General features: G+C 46.2%; 1 protein-coding gene across 1 annotated transcript in view; it reads right to left on the bottom strand.

Annotated features, from left to right (window-relative positions):
* Positions 1 to 1,308: 1,308 nt before the first annotated feature.
* Kcnk1 (potassium two pore domain channel subfamily K member 1) overlaps positions 1,309 to 21,255 on the bottom strand; it is a 33,783-nt gene continuing 13,836 nt past the window's right edge. Inside the window, exons 2-3 of the mRNA XM_021170139.1 lie at positions 6,600 to 6,995; positions 1,309 to 2,493 (exon numbers count right to left, since the gene is read on the bottom strand). Coding sequence (XP_021025798.1) covers positions 2,234 to 2,493; positions 6,600 to 6,995 — 656 coding nt within the window. The 3' untranslated portion in view covers positions 1,309 to 2,233. The remainder of the gene's footprint in view (positions 2,494 to 6,599; positions 6,996 to 21,255) is intronic.

The raw sequence follows: 21,255 nt of genomic DNA, 5'->3' as shown, positions 1-21,255 counted from the left end.
CATGGGTGTGCCGTGCTTGTGTTGGTGCATGAATGTGTGTTTGTGTGTGCACATGTGCGCACATGCACCTGGAGTCCAGGGGACAACTTCAGATGTCAGTCCTTAGGCAACAACACCCCTGTTATTTTGGAACAGGATCTCTCACTGGCCAGGACTTTGCCTCGCAAGCTAAGCCACTGAGCAGCAGGCTCGAGACCCACTTCTTTTAAGCTTCCCTAGCCCTGGTGTTACAAATGTGCTGGGATACCTGGATATTTCTTTTAATACAGGTTCTGGGGCTTGAAATTAGGTCCTAATGCTTGTGTGGCAAACACTTGACTGACTGTGCTATCTCTCCAGCCCAGAAATGGATATATTTGACAAATAACCTTGGCCAGTTAAATGCTGTAGAATAAAACAAACAAACAGAAAATGCCCTATAGGATGTGAGAAAATATCCATAGTTGTGGTTAGGTCTGTAATTAGCCATCCATCTACAAAATTAGCCTCCGGAACCAAGACTAACCATCTGGGAATACATTAGAATGACATGGGTGTAAGGTTTGGAAGACTAATGTGAGAATCCAGGCCATAGTTCCTCATAGTAGCCCTTCTCACAGATACGCTATCTGTGAGTCCTTAACTAATAGACTCCCGGGTTCCATTGTTTCTCACCTGCAGAGGAAGTTAAACCTAAGGGACTATTAGTGGATAGACATCCCACTCCCTACCCATTCCTGCCTGAGAATCAGGCAGCCCAGCTGCAGGCTTATGTCATGGGCCCTCCCCAGACAAGCTATAAGACAGGAGCCCACTTCTCCCACTGGAGCCTTGGTTTCCTCTCTTCAGGGGCCCAGCCACACTGTCTGTCTCTGGCTGGGGCCTAAACTTTCTTTAGAACCCCCATTTTGCTGTTGTCTGTCTGTCTGTGTCATAAATAACTCTTGGTAATAAACTCTACACCGTCAAAAACCATCCCTGTGACTCTCTTCTATGAAGGGTCAGGCATATAATGTGACAGCCATTGTGTTAAATAATTCTCCCACCCACAAGGTACCTAGATCCTGGGGATACAAAGGGACTTTCCTGAGCCCCACACTCAGAATGTAGCTTGGGTGACAGAGCCACAGGTGTCCCCTCTGCTGGGTATTAGCTGGTCTTTACCTGGTCTCATTAAATGTCCTGACATGCCAGAAACACCAGTGACTTGTTACTGTGTAGTATCTATCCTGACATCCCAGATGCACTGTTATTGTGTAGTATCTCTAAGGTAGGGTATACATAGACAACGTGCATAGAGAAAAACATCAGCTGTAATAAACCACAAAATTGCAATCTGCCATGATTTTATTGATTTCAGATTCTAAATGTAGAATTCTCAGGTTAACCTGACATAATCTGTTCAGGGGAGAGGGACACTGCCATTGTGCTTTAGTGTGAGGTGGGTAGAAATGGTGGTATGCCCTCCAGACCTGTGAAGTGGGTAGAAGTGGTGGTATGCCTTCCAGACCAAATAGATTCACCTTCTCACCAATTCACTTGTTGTCTGGTCCTACACCATTGCAAGAGGGTAGAAATGTATACAGGAACAGAATATCATACCTATTTTCTCTTGGGTTTGTTAGGCCTCCTAGCTTGTTGTAGCAATTCTGGGTTCTTTTGTATAAAGAGAAATCAAGAAGAAAAAAAAATATCTCTTATCTTGGCTTAAGAAGTACAGGGATATCTGTTAGCCTACACATATGTACAGAATATAAACATATTTATATGTTCTATGTACACAGTGGATGGTGGCCTATTCATTATAAATAGAGTTAATTTAGACTCTACAAAAATAATCATTTTGGATAGGCACATGCAAGCCAGGACACTTAAACCTATTTATAAAATACATCTCTATAGATTTTTGTTTTGTTTTGTTTATAAATATAAATGTTGCTGCTTAGCTGTCGGCAAAATGATTGGAATGCAAACCCAGAGTCCCCAGTTACATATAAGATCTGCCTCCGCCTACTGCAGTACACTGTTTCAAGTATTCGTCCCCAGTGTGTGGCACCAAGTGATGACATCTCCTATGAGTTACAGGTGCATACCTCATTTGCCCAGGGATTAAAACCCACCCCAAGAAGCCAAAGTTCCATGTTTTTTTTTAAATATTGTTAACAGTAGATACTTCTTAAAATAACATCATCTTAGCTTTGACTTTCTTTTAAAAATGGATGCAGTCAAAGCTCTGCCTCTTGTCCGCCCACACTCAGTGGTCTGCAGAGCCATCCTCATAGGGTGGGGACTGGGAGGCCACAAAAGGCTCATTTTGCTTCTGCTCCTCCTTCAGGCCCGCCACCTGCTCAGTGACGGAGGAGAAGGACAGCTGGTCGTGCTCCATGATGTGAACCTGGTCTTCGTCCTTGTCTTTCTTCACATAAAACATCTTCCTGAACTTCTTCAGCTCGTGGAGTTCACAGAAGGTTTCCAGGACAACCAGCATGGCGATGAGTCCGAGGAGCAGGTAACCTGCGAAGCAGAAGACAGGCAGCATCTTAGTCTGATCTGGTTACCGTAAAATCAAGACGGAACAACTTCTCCCCGTCCCACGCCACACACAAGGGTTCTCCGGCAGGTAGGTCCACTCCAGCTGATTTCTAGGAAGGTTTGAAGTCCACACAGCTCACGGAGGAATGCAGAGAGAAAGAACGAGAAAACACTTAGCATCCGATGACTTTGGATTAGTCACAATCACAGGCTTCAGACGTGGTGTGAGTGAGTTTCACACAAGGGGGAGGGTGCACCCATGCAAGTGAGTGCAGAGGCCAAAGGACACTGGATGTCCTGTCTGTTGCTCTTCACTTTATTTCCCTGAGATAATGTCTCTCACTGAACCTGGCATTAGGCTGGCAGCCAGCAAGCCCCAGGATCATCCTGCCCCCACCTCAGCCAGCTAGGGCTGCAAGTGTGCAGCCTGCTTTTTATGTGGGTACTGGAAATTCAAGCTCAGGTCCTCATGCCTGCTGTGCTCACACCTACCCACCAAGCAGTCTCTCCAAGCCTGGCTTCAGTTGTCTTTAGGAGTTAAACACTCTTTATTTGATATCATGCATAAACTGCATCAAAATGCTATTCGGTACTAAAAGACAGCAACCTTTGACACAGGGAATTCTAATCAAATCTTAAATCGGCATCGTCAAGAGCAGACAGCTATTTCCTGGTTTTTAGCCACCGCCTGTACAGGTCTGTGAACACAGACGGAAACACAGCTCGGTCTTCTGCTTGATTCCGAGTCCATGAAGGACTGACTGTTCCTGTGTTTAAACACACTCATGTGCCCGCTACATACATCTAAGTATAAAAATGTTCTATTGCTTTTTGCAGTGACACCTCATCTTCGTAGAAAGTTGGATGTCACTAAGGGAGAGAGAAGAGTGAAGAATTTACACAACGGGAATAGTTATTTTCAAAAGGATGATACCCATGGGACTACCAGGCGCTTGTATCTAAATCTGGACTGTCCAACAGAAACACCGTTACCATTCATGATCTAATGTCTGATGTCTGAATTGAATTATGGTTCACATTAAAAGCCATGAGACATTGTTTTGTAATAAATAAGGCAGGTGTTTTTACTCAGCAGGATGAGCCATAAGGCCTGCTCTTTCTCCCTTTTTCTTAATCCCAGTGAATATTATTCTGTTCCAGGGTTGTACTTCTAGGTGTTCTCTAAATGCTCAGCATAGCCTCTCCCCAGGCCATGCCTTTGCTCTTGTTAGTGCCTGTGTAAGACAATCCAGAGGCCTGATCTGTCTTCTGCCCAAACAGACCTGGAGATCTGGTCCATTCTATGCTTGCCTGCCCTTTCTGCACTTGGCACACATCTGAACAAGAATCTTCTTGCCTTTTCCAACATCAGCCATTTTTAATTTGCTCCCCGCTGTTCAACACTGCTAATGCCTCAGCCTGAAGCTGGGCATCCTATTCTCCTCTGGCTTTACTCTTAGAGGAAGAAAGCAGTCGATTGTTGCTAATGTGGCTTTCCTTAGATCAAATGGCTTGTGATAGTCGCCCAGTGTGACCCTTTCCTTGCTGACTCTAGAATCAGAGTCACAAAACGTCTTTCCTGTTTTGTGAACACCTTTCCAAGCACTCAATATTATCGTCATAACTTCCGCTTCCTGAGCCTACTCGTTTCATGTTCCGGGAGTAAATCGTAAAAGATTGCCAGAAAATGCAGACAAGGAAAGTTAAAGTTTGCATTGTTGGGGCTTGAGTGGGTCCTGGATTTGTCAGGCACAGTTTAGGCATTGCCAGCTTTGACTGTTGGCTTTCGTAGTAAGCTGGTGCCATGGGGACTTTTTTGTGCTTGGCAGCAGCACTGGTAGCAGTCGCACTAGACGAATCCACTCCCTCCATGGTTATTATTTAAGCAGACTCTGGAACTCTGACAGAAGGGCCCATGGGGTTTCAGGTAAGCTGTGGGATTTGATCCCACCTACATCTTCGGAACATTCATTCCTTAGATAATCAAGTCCTGAACACTCCAAGCATAAAATCTCTCTTGGTTGGCTGCCTGAAAAACAAGGTCCACACTGTAACAAGGGGTGCAGGTTAAGGAAGGATTTGGTATTCTGTGGACAGCTGAGAGAGTTCCTGTGCCAGGAGGAAGAGGGTAATTTACCCAGAGAGAAGTGTAAGCAGAAGGCACAACCAAGGGATCCTCTACTTCCCTAGCTCACGAAGAAATTAGAAAGCAAAATGGAAGTTAAACAATTGACCTGCTAGCTTTTAGAAAGTTAAGATGATATCTATATTGTCATCAAAGCCACACAAAAAAATTTTTTTTTGTCAATGCCACCCAAGGAGGGTGGGAACTTAGATACCAGTGATTGTGTGGATGTGTGTTCCATTTGGGGACCTTGGAGTTGTGATCTGTGAGTCACACACACACACAAAAAGTATATTCATTTAGGGCACATATTTTTATTTCTTAGAAAGATCTCAAATATAAGAAGTGTAATACAAAAAGATCTCCACACTGAGGTGGTTTGCCATGCTACCAAATTATAGGCAACATAGTCAACAGGTGAGGAGGGTGGGCTGTGGAGTGGTCCCAGAGTCACACACAGACTAAAATATAGAGTATGAAGTCCTTGTTGCAGGACTCTGGCAAACATTTACTGGGCTTGGACTGGAGCCAGAAGCCATCGAAAGCACTGGGGTTCTGTGAGTGCCGGCTTTGTTCCTGGGGAGCCTACCGTTTCATGGAAATATTAAAAACACACACACAGTTCAATCAACCGCTTTGTGGGTTTAAAACCACAAGACCAAGATGGGGTGAGGACGAGACACCACTGCTCAAGAATCCATGACTTCCTAGAAGCTATGACTGAGCCAGGTCACAGAAAAAAAGAATCGAGAGAACGCAGAAATGGAAACTGTGTTGCAACTGCTTTGCTACATGTCCTGAACACATACAAGGGCTCACTCAGAAAATAAGTCATTTCTTCCAAATGGATGAGTGACATTTTTTTCCAGCTTGTATGTTATCTGGTGTGTGTGTGTGTGTGTGTGCATGTGTCCATGGAGGTGTGTTTGCTGGTGAATATGCATGTAGATGCCAGAGGTTGACATTCTATGTCTTCTGTGGCTCTCCAGTTTATTTTTGAGTTTCTCGCAGACCCCAGAGCTTGCATTTTCAGCTAGCCTGACCCATCAGTGACCCTGGGATCCTCCTGAATCTGTCCCATTCCAGCCTGGCGGCACACCTGGCTTGTTATGTGGATGCTAAAGGTCTGGACTTGGGATTTTATACTGGTATCCGCAGGCACTTTAATCTAAAAGTCATTGTCTACGTCACTTTCCATACGAAATCCTAAAAACAGTGGATGTCCGGTAACTTCGAAACAGAATAACAGAAAAATGAGGTCAGCGACCACTTTGAGAAATCTGGAAAATTAAAGAACATGTTAGTGACCAGGGTGGGGGAGGGGGAGTATGGTGGGGTGGGTCTTATTTTCTTCTGTGTGAAATATTTAACAGTGTAAACTAAGTTAGTTTAGTAGAAGTTGGCTACCACACCTGTGACACTGACCAGGGAGGGAGATGGCAGCAGTGAGAGCCTCGAAGTGTAAGGCTCTGAGTTGGATTCTCCAACTCCTTGGGGAAGCTGTTGTCCTGGCCTGTGTTGTAATCCCAGAGATGGTGAGATGGCCATTGTGGACAGGTCAGCCAGTCATCCTCCAGCACAGCCATCAAGCTCAGTCAACTTGATGAAATACCAAGACAAAGAGAGAACCTGAAGAAGGCACCAGAGAAAGGACCAGGGATGTTGTCCTCCAACAAACAAGGACAGCTACACCCCACCACCACCACCACCACAAAAATACACACAACAAACTCAGTGGGGACATGTGTGCACCCCATATGAAAACATTCAGGAGTCACAGAGCATTGGATACATAACTAAGCAAAAAGAGTTGTGCAGGGAATGGTGAAGAGAGACAGCTATGGGAAGTCAGGGACGAAAAGAAAATACTCCAAAGAGAACGCAAGCAGTCGGCATGACTGTCAATCCCAGACAAAGTGCAACGTGGGGGAACAGAAGAGACGCGCTCGCCACGGGTACTCACACGTGATTCCAATCTTGTACAGCTCTCGGAACTTCTGGTTGTAGCCTTCCCCTGGAACATAGTCCCCCAGGCCGATGGTGCTCAGGGAGATGAAACAGAAGTAAAAAGACTCAAGGAAGTTCCAGTCATCCTCCAGCACAGAGAACACGGCGGCTGGGATGAAGAAGAAGCAGGACACGGTGACAAATCCCAGCAGAACGGCATGGACAATGGCCACCACCTGCTTGGAGAAGCCCCAGCGTATGTGGAAGTAGAGGACTGGTCTGCGGGTGACATGCACGGTGACACGCTGAACCACGGCCGTCAGGAAGAGGAGGGTGAATGGGATGCCGATGACAGAGTAGATGATACAGAAGGCTTTGCCCCCATCTGACAAGGGCACCGTGTGGCCATAGCCTGTAAGGAGGAAAAACTCCGTGAGTGCACCGGAAGCAGAACTCAAGTTAGGAAACAGCATGCACGTGGGTTGTAAGGAAGAGAGAACATGAAATGTTAGGTGTGAGCCTTCAGAGGCTCTGGCCTCTGGTGGTCTGCAAAACTCAGCATGGGTGGCAGTCATTTGTGAGGCAAGATATGTGAATCATAAGAAAGTTAAGGGGAGGGACCCAGCAAACAAGAAAGGCTTCATTCAGACGGTTCCCGACCACCCGAAGGATTGGACAAGTGTGCTCCAGCAAATAGAAAACCAATTACCTACAACAGCCAAAGAAAAATCCACCCTTTAAAATAACTCTTCTCTGGCTGTCGGTAGGAAGGAGCCCTGAACCCTAAGCCAGGGCTCTTGAAACACATATGGCCTGCTCCCATCCTATGTGTCTACTCCATGTTCCTATGTGTCTGTGTGAGCCTCTGTGTACATGAGTGCAGGTCCCCGCAGAGATGAGGGCCACCTGAGGTGAGTGTTGAGAATCGAACTCCAGTACTCAATGCTCTGTGCCATCTCTTGGGCCCCCATTCCTATTTTTTTAATGAATTTACAGTTTCATGACTGCTAGGAGACACCCCCAAGATCCCCTCTGGTGACATTTGAAGTGTCCCCCTCCCCTTCTTCATGTCAGACCAGCAGCTCCTCTCATACACAGGTCTCTAGTTTAAGACACATTACAGGGTTGAGAAGGAAGAGCTGAGTGCTAAAGGCCAGCAGCCTCATCGCCTCAGACCACCCAGGAAAACTCACGCCAGGACACCCCACTCATCAAGGTTGATCCCTCTATCCATGCTCCTCCCAGGATCCTCGCCAACCTCTATCTATAAGATACACTACACTCCCATTTGAATCAGATGACTCATGGACTGTCCCAGTAGGACTGACAATAAAGGTGTGTGAGGGGAAGCCGACTGATAAGAGTAAGGGGGTGGGGTGGGGTAGGGTGGAGCAGACACCGGAAAGGCACAGAAAGCAAAATCCCAGGGAGTCAAGGGCTGGGTAATTCTTTCAGAGTCTCTTAGCCCAGGCTCTAGCTTCAGAACACAGTCAGAACTCCACACATTTCCCTCTTGCCATTTCCAGACACAGAAAACCTGGCACTCTGCCCTACTAGTAAACCACAGCAGTTACTTTAGAACTAGTGATTGTTACTTTAGGACTAGTGATTGTTACTTTAGGACTAGTGATTGTTANTTACTTTAGGACTAGTGATTGTTACTTTAGGACTAGTGATTGTTAGTTACTTTAGGACTAGTGATTGTTACTTTAGGACTAGTGATTGTTGCTCATAACATGTGTCTGTTTTTCTTTCCTCAAAATCATTATCAAAAAAAAACAAAACAAAACAAAACATATGGGGGGGAGGGGCGGCAAATGCCAGCAAGAGAGGACTCAGCCAGGTAGGAGGCTCTCTGGATCATATCTGAAATCCCATGAGGACTTCCTTCAGAAATGGCAAGTGTGTGTGATCAAGTCCATTCAAGAGAACTAGTTAAGAGCATTTAAAAAATAAAATAAAATTAGGTTCTGAAAAAAAAAAAAAAACATGTTAGTGTAATTGAAAAAGGTTTCAAAATGTAGTCTTAGGAATATATCTTGTTTTAAAAGAACAGTTCCAAATTCCTTGGTTGTAGATTCAATTTCTGCTTCATTCTCAAGTATCTGATATTTAAACAAAACAAAAACAAAAGACCTCTCTTGGGACTCAGGAGCTGAATTCAAATCCCTAGTGCCTATGTAAAAAGCCAAGAATGACCTTACATGCACCCAAAACCCCTTCTCAGTAAGGGGGCAGGGAACAAGAGAGCCACCGAGGCTTCCTGGTAGCCAGCCCAACTCCACTTTCTTTGAGAGATCTGGTCTCATGGGAATAAAACAAAGAGTGATAGACCAGGAAACCCATGTCCTCCTCTGACCTCTGTACCCTGTGAGCACAGACAGACAGACAGACAGACAGACACACACACAGAGAGAGAGAGAGAGAGAGAGAGAGAGAGAGAGAGAGAGAGATCCCTTGATTGTCCTGACTGCCTGCCCCAGAAGGTACGCGGCTCCTGAGTGAACCACAGATCATCTTCTGAAGCCCCATGCAAACACACACATCCATCCACATACGCCGCACGCTTTTATGGAGTTCTCAGAAGTGACAAACGTCCCTTTGTGGTTAAGAACCATCACTCTCTACATCAATTCCTGAATCCATCTGGTCCCCACGCAGCCAACAGCTCCTGGGAGGCTGAGGCTAATTTTTGAGCTTGACATTTAGAGAGCTGAGGCTTCCACACAGCATGAAAGATGCCAATAGTGTGCCACATTCAGGCAGCATACGGGGAAAGTTGGATGTTTCTTTTGATGGCAAAGAATGAGACCAGTTGCCCGTCAAACAGCCCAGCACACAGGTCCCCAGTCCCCAGAAGTAGAGCTTTCACTAGGGGACAGGTTCCAGCGATTGGGGATAACTAGAAACTCTGGACATAGCTTTTTATTGAACCACAGCAAAGCTGAGATTCAGGAGTGGAGTTGTGAGCTTGTGGCTAAGAGCGTGAGGCAGTGAGAGAGAGCCTCCACAGGCCAGGACAGTTAAGCAGAGATTTCAAGGGATGGAAATGACATTAGCAGGGAGTTTGTAGAGGAAAGAAAGTAATCCGAGGCAGGAGATAAGAAATGTGTATATTTGTGATTTATTCCCTTTTAGGGGGTATTTTTGTAAATGTGCTGTTTTGAAAGGGTTAAATGGGGCTGGAGAGATGGCTTGAGGGTTGAGTGCTTGCTGCTCTTACAGAGGAGTGAGTTTTATTCCTAGTACCCACACCTGCCTGCGACTTCAGTTCCCACTTCAGTTCCATCCGTATCCACAGACACTGCATGTGTGTGTGATACACACACATACACTCTCACACCCACTAAAAATAAATATACAAACAAATGCTTTTTAAAAAGTATGACATATCTATGCCACACAGCTTAGGTCTTCCATCTCTCACCTGTCCCAATAAATTATGTGATTTAGGTTTTCATGATGGAGAAGTAGAAAAGTAGACTAGTTTCTGGGGTTAGGGGACTGGAGAGATGGCTCAGGTGGTAGTGTGGCTCTCTGAGCAGGAGGACCTGTGATTCATCCTGAGACCCCATGGAAAAAAAGTCAGGCATGAAGTATATACCTGTCTTCCCAGGGCTTAGGCTTGAATTGGCAGGCCATGGGCCAATGAGAAACTCTGTGTCCAAAACAAGGTGACAGGACCTAAGGAAAAATCCTCAAGCCTGACCTCTGCTCCATGTGCATGCGTAGGTGGCATGAACTCATGCACACATGTATCCATGCACCAACATACACACACACACACACACACACACACACACACACACAGAGTCCACACATGAACACAGCTTCAGGACATAACATAATTTTTACTCTTTGTCTCTTTGCATTACACGTTGACTAAATCTTATTAACTATGATGTTCTTTTCAAGCTGTAAACATGATCACCACACATATCTGGCTGCCGAAGGTCATTTTTATGCTTGTAATAGAATCCAGCTAAGAGGTTAAAAATTATGCGCACGGGATCCTGACCCAGAGCCATTTCTTCCTACCTCCTTGATGTTTATATAAATCGGTTTGTATAGTGAAAAGCGTGAAAATTAATTTTAATTACCAACTCGACATGTTCTAGAGTCACTTGGGAAGTGAGTCTCAGTTAAGGATTGTCTAGATCAGGTTGTCCTGCTTGGGAGTCATTAACTTGATTACATTGTTTGATGTGGGAGGACCCAGACTGAAAGTGGGAGGCACCATTCCCTAGGCTGGAGATCCTGAACTTAGGAGAGTAGAGAAGTCAAGCTGAGCACAGGCAGTAAGTGTTCATTGTTTCTGCTCCTGACTGTGGATGTAGTGTGACCAGGGGCTTCAGGTTCCTGCCCCAGTCACAAACCGTCACGGAATCATGGGCCTCCAAACCCTTTCTCCTCTAGTTTTCTTTTCTTTTGTTTGTTTGATCACAACAGGAAATGGAACTGAGGCACAGACTGCCTCCCAAAACAGCAAAAGAATTAGATTCCTAGGAAGACAGATCTACACTTGATTCTTCAGTTCCAGTCTCCTGCTCCTCAGCTGCTATGCTCAGTCACAGCTTTGCACCTGTGAGTCTCAGGAGGGTATCAGTCTTCCCATTTGGGCCCTGTGGCTGCAACAGCTCCGGTACTGCTCTGGCTAATCTCTAATCTGGGGCTGTGAATGGCTGCTTTCTCATTACTGTGATGGAATCTCTGAAGGAAGCAATCTATGAGCAAATGTGCGCTCCCAGTTTGACAGGGCACAGTCCGCCAAGGTGGGGACTGCGTGGTGGCAGACAGGACCAGCTCTTGTGTGTACTGGTGGTGATGAAAGTGTTACATATTTGGGAATCGGGAAGCTGTGAACCTGGGACAGAAAACGGGGAGCCTAGAACAAGAAGTGGGGCACCAGGGTAGGAAGCAAGGAGTCTAGAGTGGAAAGCAGAGACCTTGGGGCAGAAAACCTGGAGGAGGAAGCAGAGGACCTAGGGCAAGAAGCAGGGCTGAGCTTTCCCCTCTGGTGACTCAATTTCTCTAGGTGGGTCAGATCCACCCAGTATAGCATTGCCATCTAAGGACTAATCATGCAAACACATGAGACCACCTAAACCCTAAGGCCATGCTGGCATGAGTCTTCAGTTATTTAAATCAACTTCATGGTATCTATCTCAGAGAACCTTTGTGAACTCTCACATGGCTTCACACCCAGGGTAAACAACTTTCTCACCTGTCCCAGGTGCTTCAGAGAGTCTGTAGTTCAGCCAGTGTAGTAATTATCTTTGCTTCTTTTCATTAACTAGCAAGATACGGAACAATTTGGAACAATGTATCTTCTGTATGGTTAGCTTGGTGCAGGCTCACTGGGGAAGGAGGCCCAGGAGCGGACTCCAGGAACTGAAATCCAGCCTCATAGAAACACAAACCAGTGGCTTCCTGACTGATTTGTAAACCTGGGCTCTGCTTGTTTGCTTTTTCTTAGTACTGTGTGTCCCTACAAGGGGTTAGAGGGAACACATCCTTCTCTGAAGCCTCCAGGCTTCCAACCTACAGAGAACAGAGCACTGGCCTGAGAAGCAAAGCCTCTGATATCCAAGAGCAGAAGCCCCAGCACAGGGAGGCAGAGAGAATTAATCCTTTGTTCAGTGTTGGCCCTCAACAGATGAGACACAACCAGACAGACACACTGGTGGGTAGATCTCCTTAGCCTAACCCTACGCTGGCCTCCTTCAGAAACACCCTCCCAGACAGACCAAAAAGCATGTTCATAATGTTCAACCAGTGACCTGTGCATCCTCCTGTCTGCCCCTACGGGTATTATAAGTACACACCTAGCTTTTTATGTGGGCTCCAGGGGATCTGAACCCAGGTCCTCATGCTTGCACTGCAATCCTCTTAGACACTAAGCCACCCCTCCGTCCCCACCTTGATCATGTTAGTAACAGGGCTGTGCTGGCGGTGATTCAGTGCAGACAATAGGAACAACAGACAAAGCTCTCTGGAAGCAAAGAGCATGAATTACTGCAGATCTGCTGAGTAAAAGTCTTACATCCTCTACCTGCCGCTTCCCCAAGGTCCCCTCTGGGTTTAACATAACCACCCTGAAGCCATCGCTACCCCGAGGTCTCAAAATTAGTGTACTGTAGAGATTTCCTAGATGTGCACTTCCACCACAGGGTGCACAATCCCTGCTGCAGGCTTTCCCCCAGGCATGAAGGCTGCTCAGACAACTCCGAATTTAATCTTTCTCCTCCTGGCAACTGCTAGGCGCCATTGTGCTGGGAAGGCAGACTGCAGAGGTAACTCAAAACGCTGAGTGACAAGGAGGTGCAATTTTATTTGTGTGTATGAGTGTGTGGGTATGTGCACATGTGTGCACGGACGCCCGAAGTGTGTGTCAGACCCCATTGGAGGTGAAGTTACAGATGGTTGTGAGCCACCCAATGTGGGTGCTGGAAACCAAACTGAGTCCTCTGGGAGAGCAACCAGTGCCCTTAATGACTATGCCATATCTCCAGCCCAGACACAGTTTTCTTGATGTCGTGTTTGCAATGTGTTCCTAGCCACAGAAAAGCCACAAGTCATCAAGAGAGCTCCCACTTGGCCCCAAATGCCAGCTCTAGAATAGAAGGTGAACTGGTCCTCAACTCTCATAATGAGTGAAGGGATGAGGGTCCTGAGGCACCCTCTGGAGCCAACGGAATCTGCCCACCTCCATTCCCGAGACTCACAATAGTCCTTTGTCAGCATCCCTAGTGGCTACAGGAAGAAGAAGGCACGATGTCCACTGAAGCTGAACGGAAACTTTACACCTGTCAGAGGCAGAAGTTTCTCAATTAGCATGCACTTCTGCCTCGTCAGTCATCCAAGGTGTTCCCTGTGGACTTCTGTGCTGCTTCACACAGGTATCCTGAGGATAAAGTGAATGATCCATGTGCTTGCTGTCTGCATGGAGCTCATGTGTGCACCTGAAACTATAGGCAACTGTTTCACTGCTGCCGGAAGAAATGGTGCCATGAGCTGTCCCCACGCAGCTCCTAGCAGACCACAAGGAAGCCACCTGCCTGCTCCACGCTACCCTCTGCACCCTGTTCAAATTGCACCACATCTTTAAGATAACATCCTCCACAGTGATCCTGACAGCAATTGATCAAGAAAAAAATCTGAGCTGTCTTAAAATTAATTGCACAGGCTATCAAGTGAGAAAAAAAAAAAAAAGGAGACATTTAATCAGCCACAGGTGAAGTCAACAGAGAGGACTGTGTGGAAACCCTGGCTTAATTCCACTGCAGCTGACCTTGAGGGTCCTGCACCCTGTTTTTCTATTTAGGGTAAGAACTTTCAGGACTGTTGCCCTAAATTAAACAGCTGATGACTCTCCTCTATCAACCGATGTACTGTTCCCCCTGGCATCTCCATGGGTTATCCCACCCCCTGAGCCAGCTTAGCTTACCATCCCTTCCCTTTCCAAAGGTGTGAACATGTTCTAAGGCTGGGGAGAATTCTCAGCCATTGAGGTGTCTGTCATGGAAATATTAGGACCCAGACTCCATCCCAGGCACCCATGTGAAGAATGGGCACAGTGCCATGCATTGTAACCCCCAGAGGCTGACAGGTGGATCCCTGGGGCCTGCTGGCTATTCAGGACAGCTGAGCAGTTTTGCCCTCCACTTGCTCCTTACCACGATGTTCTCTGTCACAGCAGAGGTCTAAAACAAAGACGGTGGGTTCATGAGCCAAAATAGACCTTTCCTCCTTATAAGTTGATGGTCTTAAGTATTTTGTTACAGTAATGGGAGATAAGATGATACACACACACACACATATACATATGTGTATATATAGTGATGGTTTGTATATGCTCAGCTCAGGGAGTTGCACTATTAGAAGGTGTGGCCCTGCTGCTGTAGGTGTAGCTTTCTTGGAATAGGTGTGTCACTGTGGGCATGGGCTTTAAGACCCTCATCCTAGCTGTCTGGAAGCCAATCTTCTTCTGTCTGCCTTTGGGTGGAGATGTAGAACTCTCAGCTTGTCCTGCACCATGCCTGCCTGGATGCTGCCATATTCCCACCTTGATGATAATGGACTGAACCTCTGAACTTGTAAGCCAGCCCCAATTAAATGTTGTTCTTCTAAGAGTTGCCTTGGTCATGGTGACTGGTCACAGCAGTAAAACACTAAGTTTTATTTCCCCTCCAAACTACAAAGGACCCTATAGCTGAAGGTGATCTAATGCAAAGACTTTATGCCTTCCGTTTACCTAAAAGCAAAATAGAAGTTCACAAGAACAAATGTCTTTTTTGACTTCCTGCTGCCTTTCTTCCTAAAGGCTGGAAGTAAATTTCAAGGCTTCTTTATTGACTCAGACTCAGGACCAGTGAGTCTTCAGCTCTTCCCATGAAATGTCTCTCACCTTGGATACCTGGGACAACATTACCTGTGTCCCATCACCTCCCTGAAATGTGCTGTTCTTTAGGCAAATACTTTTCTCCCATGTGATACACCTGCATGCTTAGCTAACGGATGGACTTTCCCCCTCAATCCACCTGTCGCTATGGGGCTGTGTCTCAGCCGCAAACTCATGCCAACTGAGGAAAAGTATATTTTTCTGTCTCTCGTTTTGGTGACTCAGGTGGGATTTCCAAGACATCCCACTTGCCACAGAGGAGCCAGAAGAAGACGACTCCATGCCAGACATCTTGACATGGGGCCTTTGTAAATGATTATCACCACTATCTGGAGTGGACCTTGATTGTTGGTACGCATGGTTGGCTTGCTCACCAATTTTCAGGCTTGCCCAAAATGAACATGGAGAACCTTATGTAAAATCCCTATGCTACAGAGAACCTTATGTAAAATCACCATGCCACGAAGAACCTTACGTAAAATCTCTATGCTGCGGAGCACCTTACGTAAAATCCCTATGCCATGCAAAACCTTACATAAAAATCCCTTTGCCACGGAGCACCTTACGTAAAATCCCTTTGCCATGGAGCACCTTACGTAAAATCCCTTTGCCACAGAGAGCCTTACGTAAAATCTCTATGCCACGGAGCACCTCACGTAAAATCACTTTGCCACCCACGGCATGATCCTTGAATCACCTCTATTACCTTATTCCTCCTAACTTCAAGTGCTTACTTTATGTGACAAAATTTCGCTAGCTTATACTCATCGGCATTATTGTCTTTTAAAATACATGTTCCATGGCCAGGATGTCTGCCTGTTTGTTTTAGAGTGCCTCCCAATACCCAGAAGCCCTCATGGTACCAATCAGTACTTTACTCTAGTATGAACCAAACTGAGTTTCATTTATGGAGAGCTTCATATTGTCAACTTGGCAGGTTCTAGGATAACAGCTACTGAAACAGCTCCTGGAAAGGAAACACGGTGTATATTCTTACGAACCTTAGCTACCACGAGAATCTCGTTTTTTAAGTCTGAGCCAAATAATGACAGATGGTACCAGAGAACTGCAGGTATTTGAACACTCTTTGGTCTTTCCAAGTTGAGCTCAAGCCTTGTGTACCAACCAAGGTCATAATGCATCCATTGAGTATTGGAATAAAATCACTTCTTTGATAGTTGTTCTTTTACAGATCATATTTATGAATTTGTTTCTTTGTTGTGTTGCTCTATATGTGTATGTCAGTGTGTGTGTGTATGGTATGTGAGTGTGTGTGTGTGTGTGTGTGTGTGTGTGAATGTGTGTGTGAGTGTGTATGTGTGTGTGTGAATTGTGTGTATGTGAGCATGTGTATGTGTGTGTGTTCTTATGTGTATATATGTGTGTATAAGTGTGTGTACGGTGTGTAAGTGTGTAAGTATGGTGTGTGAGTGTGTATATGTGTGTATTTGTGATTATATGTATAGCATGTTTGTGTTTGCACGTGTGTGTGTGTGTATGTGTGTGAGTGTGTATATTTGTATATTGTGTGTGTTCCTACATGTGCATGCATGTATAGGTCAGAGGACAACTTTCAGGAGTCAGGTTTCTTTGTCCATCATATGGGCCTTGAGGATAAGTTCAGGTCACCAGACTTGGCAGCAAGTGCCTTTACCTGCTGAGCCATCTCACTGGCCCTTTGACAATTGTTCCTTCTGGACAAACTGTTCACTCTGTGCTTGGGGAGGCGTGGGTTGCTTACAGGTTACAGTCCATCATCTATGGGAACCAAGGCAGGAACCTGAAGCAGGAACTCCTTCGAAGTAAGCCATGGAGAAAAAGGCTTACTGCCTGTTCTCCAGGGCTCACTCAGCCTGTTTCCTTATAGTACTGAGTTTACCTCCCTGAGGAGCAGAGGGCACATCACCCACAGTGGGCTAGGCCCTCTCAGACCAATCATTAATTAGACCCTACAGACTTTCCAATCCTATGGAGGCAAATCTTCAGCTGATGTCCATTTCCTTTTCCTGGATAACTCTAGCTTGTGTCAAGTTGATAAAAAAACCTGCCCGGCACAGCGAGAGACATTGGAAAACTGGCAAACTCAACCAGGCATCCATTTAGGCTGATCCAGCTTCTCACGATGTAGTCCAGAAGATGGCAGATGGCTCCCTGGAGGACACCTCTGAGGCCAGAGGCTCTGCTGTGCCACACCTCCTGGGTGCAGCGACCCCAGGAGCCCAGGTTCTACTTCATACCATCATTCTGCTGATCATCTGTTGTCCACTGTGGCAAACAGTGACAGAAGCAACTTAGAAGGTGGTAAAGTTCCTGTGGGTTAGTTTGGGAAAGTGTGATCCAATGGCCAGTTGTCTTCACTGCTTTGGGCCTGTGCATCACAGCAGCATCCCACGGCAGAGCAGGCTGCTAACCTCACGCTCAGGAAGAAAGGGGGTTTGCCCTATCTGCCTGTCCCCATTTCATCTCAGAGTTTGTATCTAGAATGTTCCTGCAGATTCTTATGTTGAAGGCTTGTTTCCCTAGAGAGGCACTTTTGAGAGGTGGTGGGAAGCTGACGAGGTAGAGCCCAGGAAGCCATTTCCAGGTCATGGGGAATGGGTCCATGCCCTTAGAAGAGGATAGTGGGTCACTGGGTCACTAGCCAGGTTTTCCACTGTTCAATTCCCAGGGCACACGCTGTGGAAGGAGAGTGCCAATCCCCAAAAGTTGTCTTTTGATATCCACATGCATGTTATAGCATGTGCCACCCATAAACAAATAAACAAACAAACAAATTAAGTGCAATTTTTAAGAAAGAACAATTGTCAAATAAAATTATTATTACTAAAACTCAACAGATACATGTTAACCCTGACTGATGCCAAGGCTTGTCTGTGCCCTTGTAATGTTCTAGAATCAAAGCACAGCTCCCATCAAGCCTTGCTGACTCAGAGCCCGCAGCCCATCGGGGCAGGTGCATTTGAGTCCCCACCACCTTACTAACGTCTCACGGAAGACATTTCCCATCACAGACTGCAATCACAAAGGGCTGGCCATCTGTCTGTCCACAGAGATGCCAGAGAACACGGAAGTCCTGCAGCAAGAGCCACCTGTCACTGCACGGCCCTGGGAAGGTAGATAATGCACTCTGCTTCCTGTCCCTTTCTTATCTTGGCCCCTCTGCCAATCACCTGTATTTATAACTTCTCACCCCCAGCTAATAAATAAGTGAACAAGAGGGCTGCTGTTTCCTGAGCACACAGACCTGAACAGGCCTTCCACATAAGATTCTGCAGAACATTCTAGGAGTGTGTGTACATGCAACTCTGTGTGTGTGTGTGCACACTCAAATAATGTATGTGAGTGAGCATGTATGTCAAGGTGCACATGGAGAAGCTAGAAAATAACTTTGTAGAGACAGTTGTCTTTTTCTGCCTTGATGTAGGTTCCAGGAAGAATGCTCAGGTGTCAGGCTTAGAGGACTAGTGCCTTTACCCCTGCTGAGCTATCTTGCTGGCCCAGGAATAAGTTTCTAGGGTTCACAAAAGAAACTGCTATGGCCTGAATGCCACCTTCCCCAAACCAATGGTTTTCAGGACCCAGTGCTACTGTCTTACATTAATTGAAAAACTCAGAGAACTACAAAGATAAGCTGAGCCTCTGAGAAAGCTAAGGGGCAACAGAGACAGAGAGATATAGTCAGACTGGAGACAAAGGAAGACAGATTTCAAGGCGCTTTTAAGGATGGAGACATTTTCCTGGCTAATATCTTCAGTGAAATGATGATGAAGAGATAGGTCATGTGACTGGCGGGATGGCTCCACAGTTGAGAACACTGGCTGCTTTTACAGAGGACTGGGGTCCATTCTGTGGTGGCCTGGTGCTTGGGGAGGTACGGAAGAGAGAGTCAGGTTACCTGGGACTTGAAATACAGGTGTTGGTGAGTCCCCTCCACCTTACGTTTTGAGACAGGTAGCTCTTACTGAAATGGGAGCTCACAGACTGACTACACTGGCTTGTCAGCAAACCCCAAGGATCCTCCTGTCTCCTCTTCCCCCCCCCCCCAGTCTGGAATTGCACACTATGCCACCACATACAACCTTTATGTGGGTGTTGGGGAGCCAAGCTAACGTCCTTGTGCTTGCACAGTAGGTGCTTTGTGCACCGAGCTCTCTCCTGACCTCTCCCAGTCACCTTTGGAGACCAGCAAAGGAGAAGGCTGAGCTCAGCAGATTCTAGAGCTCCCAGCTATCCCATGCCAGACAGGAAGCCTGCAGCTCTCCACAGTCATGCTTCTGTGAGAACGTCAGCCAGACAAAGGATGGGCTCACCTTCTGCAACACTGCTTTGATACAGAGCGCAGGCCATGATCAATTCCTGTTGCCTTTGAGTCTTTATGGCTGGCTGGCCTTGGTACCTGTCACTCAGGAGGAGTATCATGGCTGGGACCCAACCAAGCCCTGACCCTTGGAGTCTTGGTTCTCAACTGTATTAGCTAAGCAAATGTGAGACGTCCAGTGAGTAGCTCCCCTGTCCTTTTCAGGACCTTGCTTATGACATCTGCTAACCACAGCCTCTGTCAGAGTTAACACTTAGGACACAGGATAAGAGAGACAAGCTAAAGATGGAACATGTTTCTCAGGCAGTACAGAAGCAATGCATGGCCATCTTCTTTTTAAGAATGCTGTGCTGGAATGCCTGCAAGAATGACGTCATAGCAGAGCAGGGGTGCAACGCTCAGCAGTCTGATTGATCAGCGAGTCTTCCGGCAATTCCAATGCTCACCCCTGATTAACAGCATGAGTTCAGCATCAAGTTTGTAGGGTCCTCTAGCGGCTTAGAGGTCATCTGTCCAAACACATCTCAGTGTCCCACACTGGGGGTCAGAATGTCTGACCTGGACAGAGGGATATTCTAAGGTTACACAACGGGTCTCTAGAGAGTCAGAAGTGTTAGCCAGGTGGCAGCTCACACTTGTAATATTAGCACTCAGGAAGCTAAGGCAGGAGACTGATTACCAGTTCAAGGCCAGCTTGGGATACACAGCCAAACCTTGTCTCAAAAAGTTGGGCACTCCCAATCCCCCAAACCCAAACAAGTCTGGTGGATGTCACTTTGCAATTCAAACACTTCTGTGGACCTGCCTGGTCATGAACTGTGGACATATGTGCCTGTTGCACATGTCAGATCAGTAAGACACTCAGTTCTTGGGTTCACACCTTTCAAAGAAAGTAACAAGAAGGAAAAGGAGACTTTGCAGGTCTGATCCTGTGTGTGTAGGCTGGAGAGATGGCTCAGCAGTTGAGAGCACTGACTGCTCTTCCAGAGGTCCTGAGTTTGATTCCCAGCAACCACATGGTGGCTCACAACCACCTGCAATGGGATCTGATGCCCTCTTCTGGTGTGCCTGAAGACAGTTACAGTGTACTCATACAAAATAAATAAATAAATAAATCTTTTTTTAAAAAAAAAATCACATCTTTTGAAGTTGCTGGCAGATCATTAATGTGAAAGTTACTGATGGGAACTTGGCACAAAGTCTGCATGGATTCCACACCACTTCTGTGAAACTGGGACTTGAACCCATGAGATCCTGTGTCCTGAGAAACAGTGAGACTAGCCAGACGTTAGAGAAAAGCTAGTCGCTTTTCTGAGTCTAGAACCCTAAGAAATTACCTTGAACAGCTACATAATACCAAGAACTGTATTTAGAATACCCAGTTTCAGGGTGGCTCAGTTGGTAAAGTGCCTGTCACTTAAGCATGGGAACCAGAGTTCAATCCCCAGCACCCAAAAAAAGCTACAGTAACAAAGCAGGAATGTTACATAGGTCTCTACTCCCAGCACAGAGGAGATTGAGACAGTGGGACCCCTGAAGCTCCTCTAAATAAAATGTTGAGTCCCAGGTCAGAGAGAGATCCTGAATCAAAAAAACACAGAGTGGAATGATTGAGGAAGACAGCCAACATGGACCTCTGGCCTCCACTAGCACGTGTAAATTAAATATATGTGCATGCACACTCACACAAACACATACACAAACACACGCACACAAACACACACAAACACATATATAAACGCAAACACACAACACACACACACAACACACACATATAAACACAAACACATAAACACACAAATATACACAAACACACATATAAACACAAACACATGTAAACACACAACACACACAAACACACACACATATGCACACAACACACACACAAACACACATACACACACAAATACACACAAACACACACATAAACACACATATAAACACAAACACACA

This window comes from Mus caroli, chromosome 8 (assembly GCF_900094665.2).
Source record: "Mus caroli chromosome 8, CAROLI_EIJ_v1.1, whole genome shotgun sequence".
NCBI classification, from domain to species: domain Eukaryota; kingdom Metazoa; phylum Chordata; class Mammalia; order Rodentia; family Muridae; genus Mus; species Mus caroli.
This window is presented reverse-complemented; position numbering and strand designations above follow the sequence as displayed.